The 6,000-nt window shown below is 38.5% G+C and overlaps 1 protein-coding gene across 2 annotated transcripts in view; it reads left to right on the top strand.

The window, feature by feature from the left end:
- Positions 1–5,314, top strand: part of LOC111873760 (cyclin G) — a 12,796-nt gene extending 7,482 nt beyond the window's left edge. For both annotated transcript variants that reach the window (XM_023868709.1, XM_033755206.1), the window contains exons 4-6: positions 1,053–1,574; positions 2,731–2,939; positions 3,542–5,314. In XM_023868709.1, coding sequence (XP_023724477.1) covers positions 1,053–1,574; positions 2,731–2,939; positions 3,542–3,725 — 915 coding nt within the window. In that variant the 3' untranslated portion in view covers positions 3,726–5,314. The remainder of the gene's footprint in view (positions 1–1,052; positions 1,575–2,730; positions 2,940–3,541) is intronic.
- The last annotated feature ends 686 nt before the right edge of the window (positions 5,315–6,000 follow it).

The following is a 6,000-nucleotide window of genomic DNA, read 5'->3' as shown; positions in this document are numbered from 1 at the left end:
ATGGTGAAACTGAATGAATGTGAAATATTTTCTGACCTTTACCTTCTCAGAGGGTTCTGACAGTAATATAGACCCCCACAAAGTTTACAAGGGTTCTTTACAAACATGCACAAAAACTATCATATATATGTCTTTGGTTGATGAGTGCCAAGAGAGCAAAGAAGGGACGAGATTGTCAAAGCGTTAAAACACGCCAACGCCAGGGAACGGCTGGCATCGTCCGGGCATTAAAACACGCCCGCGCCAGTCAAAGAGTTAACTGAATTATGTTGAAACAGACACTAGTATAGGAACTGGGATAGTGCTGTCAGTATAGTTACTGACTATGGGCTGAATGGCTGACCAGTTGGAGTTCCTGGTAGGTGCAAGATTTTTCTTGTCTTCATGTCATCTGGGCTGGTTTTGGTGCGCACCCTGTATCCTGTCCAGGGCTCTGTCCCTATGGCTAAAGTGGCAGGGGCATGAAGCTGACCACATCTGTACCTAGTGCTAAGGGCAAGGTTACATGCATCTGGACATTCACTCCACCATAAACCTACATTGCTTAGTGCTTAATTTGTTAAGCACAGGGACAACTTAACTTTTTTATACCTAGCACTGGTGTAGCATAACCCAGAGACCCAACATTATAAATACCAAAGCTAACCACAGGACACAACCATGTAAAAGTTCCGTCCATCCCCCATCTTTACGAGTTCTTGTAAGATCTGTCATAATACTATCGTCCCCTTTACACTTTGTTCCTTCAGTTTCATGTTCAGAATGTTTGCAGACCAGAACTAGGTGTTCTGGTTTTGCCCCATCCTACCCACATGACATTTCTATCATAGCCTCCTGTATTTCCTGATTTTAACAGCAAAGGAGCTTTGTCTGACAAATTTTTCATCAGAACCTATAAAGAACCCTATACCATAGTTGTAGCATGAACATGCAAGGTTGAGTTAAACGTTTTTGGCTTCAGAAACTGGATCTGTTGGCATATCTGAAAAATATGTAAATTTACTGAAGGAGTTAAAAGATTTTAACTGTCTTATTTGCTAATTTCATTTCAGGCACGTCCAAAGCACATGGCTTGCATTTCAGTGAGTTCCTTCCATCTTGCAACAAGGCAGATTTGTCAGTACCAGAAGAGCTGTGGACTGGAAGAGGTTTCAGCCATCCCTGATACACGTGATTTGGTTGCCATCTCACAGTGCAAATGCACCTTGGGAGATCTGACTAGAATGGAGGGTATTATCTCAAGCAAGTTGGACACAGAGCCTGGTCTCCTGCCCATCACCCCACTCACATTCCTGCAGCTTTTCCATGCACTCTTCATAGCTGCTGCAGAGCGACTTGGTGTTGGTCCTCTTTATGCCAAGATGGTAGCAGCTCCATCTCTGTGGCTTCGCTTAGAGATCTTAGCCTGTGATGCAGCTTGTGCTAACTTCAGGGCAAGTGAAGTTGCATTGGTGCTTCTCTGTACTCAACTGGATTCTGGAGTTGCAGACCTTGGCACCAGGCAGGACCCCAGTACTGGTGCTGAGATCATGCGACTTGTAAACTTTGCCATTGAGCTACAGAAACTCTGCAAGGTAAGTTGTTGGTTGGGGCAAGATGTAGGGCTTGTAGTGAGATAGTTGCTGTTTTACAAACATCTACCAAGCCACAGTTGTACTTGTAGCTTGTGAGTAGATTTGAGTCAGGATATCTGCATGGGGAGAGAAGTTAATGAGACAAAGCATAAATGTGAGGATACAATTAATAATGGTGGGGGGGCACATGGTGGCATAGTTGGTTGAGGCACTATGCTACAAGCCGGAAGGTCGCGGCTTCAAGTCCCGATGAGTTAATTGGATTTTTTCAATTGACCTAATCCCTCTGGCTGCGCTAAGGCCCTGGGGTCGACTCAGCCTGTAGCAGAAATGAGCACCAGGAATATTCTTGGGGGCTGACATAGGGCTGACAACCTTGCTGCCATCTATGAGCCGATTGTCTAGAAAAATGTGTGGACCCCAACGTCTCACAACCCTATTGGCCTCCACAGCTTGTTACAGGGATACCTTTACTTTACTTACTTACAAGTGATATGGATCTTGAAGAAATAGGATGTCAAGATGTGAGCTGGATTCAACAAGCTCAGGCTAGATGCCGATGGCAGACTTGTGAGTAAATTATTACTGAAAGAAACACTCTTTGTTCCTATTATGTTGAATGCAACATGAAAGTGTTAACATGGTTTGCAGGATGAAGTGTCTTCTTCATTGTCTACTGAAGATTCTAAGGAACTGAATTTTGATATAAAATTGATATCAGAGTTCCTATCATTTACACTTTCTGCAGTTCTGTGTAATCATTGCTTGTAATCTTTTCTTTTCACTGACTGTATATTGGCAGAACCTGCAAACATGAGGAAGGTGTTACCATGCATCCGATGTCAGTTGCTGTGTCTTGTATGATATCAGTATTTCCACATAGATGAATCAAGGATAGAGGAAGAGAGGGAAAATAGAAGAGAACAGTTCCAGGCAGTTTTTAATCCTTGAAGATCTGAATAACCCCTTAAGCAACATGTGTTCATAAATGATGTGATGAAATACCATTTTGTTAAAACTATTAGAAGAGGTGTACTAAATTGACATAAGTTGAAACTGACAGTTTCTCTCTGTTAAATGTATTTAGGTCAATTTTGGCAGTACGGATGTTAATTTTTTGGCTGGATTGAGTTTCACTCTTGGGTTCTGTGTACAGATTCCAGACAGCAGCTTTTTCTGCTGCCATGAAGTAGTTCTGCTGATCCTGGCAAGGTATAATGCACAATGCCAGATGCCTCATCGCCAGCGCCTTGTGTGGAAATTGTCCCAACGTACATTACGGTATTTGCGGCCCACTGACAAATTGACCTCCATTATGCCCACCATTGATGAACATGGGCAGCTGCAAATGCCTACACGTATCAGGTGAACATATAACAATCAAAATATAACTCTGCCTTTAAAATGGTGTGGAAAAAGGAAAATAATTATGAATGAAATGTTTATTTTGGTAGTATATTTCAGGAAAGATTATGTGATATCATTTAATAGTATTCACATGTTTCCCAATCAAAACAACAGTCTCCCCACTTTGCTTAATGAATGCTGTAAAGACAAATTGTTATGAATTTAACTGTGCGTCAGAGAATGTGGAATTTATAAGCTTGTAGATTGTTGCTAATTGTACAGAGACTTATTACAAAAGATAAGAAAGGTATGCGTGGAATAACTAAGATTTTCATAATAAATACACGGTTAAAAGGTTTTAATACAAACAGTAATAATGTTTAATTGTAATATTTTGGTGTTGCAATCTAGAAGTTGGTTTTCATACAGTTTAGAAATGAGGACTATGTGGAATACAGTCAGACTTTTCTGAAGTGTTTGTTCAGGAGTTGTTGTAGATTTTGTAGGTCACCTTGCTAATTTCTCTGGACTAAGAAAATTGAATTGGCCTTGCAAGAATACAGCAGAGGACTTTTGAGGAAGTTTGATTTTAATTTATTGTCATGTATTTCTATATGCAGATCTGGTAGCGTCAGCTCCGATGAGAGTTGGGATTCAGAGAAAGAAGATGTAGCTGCAGAATGGGCTCCACCACTGAACCCTGCTGAATGGACTGTTGGAGCTATGAATCCATTGCCAGAAGAGGATGAATCCATTGTTAAAGGTGCTTCATCGAAGTTCCTGCGTGATGCTATGGCAGCTTAATTCCATAGGCCTCAGCTATTCTGGGAAGTATTGGTACAGTAATTGCCCATGTATTCTTTGTGCTGATTTCTTCTATGTAAAAATAAATTGAACATATGCTGTGAAAATATTGTAAAAAAAGTACAAAAAATTTAAAATGCTCATCTAAAAAGTGTATGCACACAGTGATTAATGTACTGTAAACAAAAGGTGGCTTGACTTGAATTTCTCTCCAGAATGTGTACTGTGGAGCTTCTGTTTCATTGTGGTGGGAGAAAAGAGGAAATCCCAAACTTTAATGGTGTTATGCTAGTCAGTCTTGTTACCACGACAATTTTTAATTTCATAGTGGCATTATGGAGACAAGGTGTGCAGCAGATGTATTGCTATAGGTGATTTACTAGTGATATTTGAGATAAGTTGCGATATTTGTAGAGCTGTAAGAATACATATGTTTATTAGTGATATGTATATTATAAAATAGAACTTTTCTGTTGGTTGTTTCTGTGGGATTAGCATTTTCTGTCTGACCCCCTAATTTCCCCAAAATATTTACTGTTATGCTACATCTGCTGTAAACTAGGCATTTCATATCCAGCGGGTTCGGTTCACTAGAACACTGCCATTCATTGCTGTGAATATCTGCTTATCTGTTGTAAATCACAGCTATTATTTTTAGTAATGGATGTGTACTGTGACAAATTTTTATTTGCAAGTTAATGATAGCATTTAATAATTGTGGTTCCAAAATCTTAGTTGTAAATCTCAGGGGGAAAGAATGCAATGTTGCAAAATATACATCACTGCATAAAATAACAGGACCATTTAAAAAGCACAATGAACCACAAGAATGAAAGTACAAATAATAATTGAATCGTGTGTAACAAAACTATTACTGTGAACGTTTTCTAAGGTGCAAGGACTTTCATTGGTTTGATTGACTGATTCAGCTGCTATATACTTTAAGCATTTGGTGACAGCTCCTGCAAAGGGCTTGTATATATAATTTCCAAGCAACATTGAGTCTTTGAAAATTAATTTAATCCAGCCATCTGTTAGCCGATTTGTTTACAAGTAAGGCTGATGAATATGTGAAACATTTAGTGTTCTAGAAAATAAGTATGTTTGTTTTTATAAATAATATAGCCTAAATAGCAACAGAACTGATGCATGTACAACCCTGGAAGTCAGATGTTCCCATACATTTCAGTATTGTACACTGCAGTTAGTGTTTGTTTTTCATATAAATATATATTAATGATGGATGAATGTCCTTTTCTACATGAAAAAGTTAAGCTGCAGGCAATAGAATTTATTTTTATTTAAATATGAATAACATTGTCTTTTATATGTACAATATAACTATGTATATCTGTTACATGTGTAACTTTGATTTCATGCAGAAACATGAATTAACTAATATTGTGGCTTCTTGCACTCTTGACAACCCCAGTTGGCACTTGGTTGTTGAAAACGATGTATATGTTTTATGTGTATTTGAAATTTTGTAAATTAAAATTCGGAACTGTATGTGTGTTGAAATTTCCAGTGTATGATATAAATTGTTTCATTCTTGGTGGAAAATACAAGATTAGTAAATAATAACAGTTATATGTACAGTTTATTTTGGTACTAGTTCATCTTACTAATAAAATTATTCAATTGTAGCAAGCTGAACCTCTATACAAAGGGACACTCTTGCTTCATTTATAATTTTACAAAATGAATGTTTGTTGTTTATCATACTATTTTTCTTCTTTAATTATGTTCCGTCCCATTTCTTGCAGCAGAAAACAAAGGGGTGGGGTGTACTGTCAATCACTACAAGACAGTCCAGTTCCTGGGAGCCTTGAGGGTTCATCATGCATTATTACCTATTCCGAAATTATTGTTTCATGGAATCAGATCGCATGGAATAAAATAATACACTACCAGAATAGAGAAATGATTTACAGTGTGAACAGATTCATGAAATGGGAGATAGAATGGAGATGTGTTCTGAACTAAGGGCAAAACAGCTACTGAAGTAACGGGGATTTTTCACAGTAGCATGCACAGGATTCTGAAAGAGGGAGAATGAAGTGTTACAGAAGGCAGACCATCATGTCACAAAAGAAAAGATTTGGAAAGAAAACAAAAATCAGAAGTAGACAATTTTTCTCCACGTCATTCAGACCAGTTTTGGGGCTCACACAGCCTCCTATCCAGTGGGTACTGGGGGCTCTTTCCTTGAGAGTAAAGCGGCCACAGCGAGAAGGTGACCATTCACCAGCTAGTGCTGCGCTCAAGCATACAT

This window comes from Cryptotermes secundus, unplaced genomic scaffold, assembly GCF_002891405.2.
Source record: "Cryptotermes secundus unplaced genomic scaffold, Csec_1.0 scaffold142, whole genome shotgun sequence".
Taxonomy (NCBI): domain Eukaryota; kingdom Metazoa; phylum Arthropoda; class Insecta; order Blattodea; family Kalotermitidae; genus Cryptotermes; species Cryptotermes secundus.
This window is presented reverse-complemented; position numbering and strand designations above follow the sequence as displayed.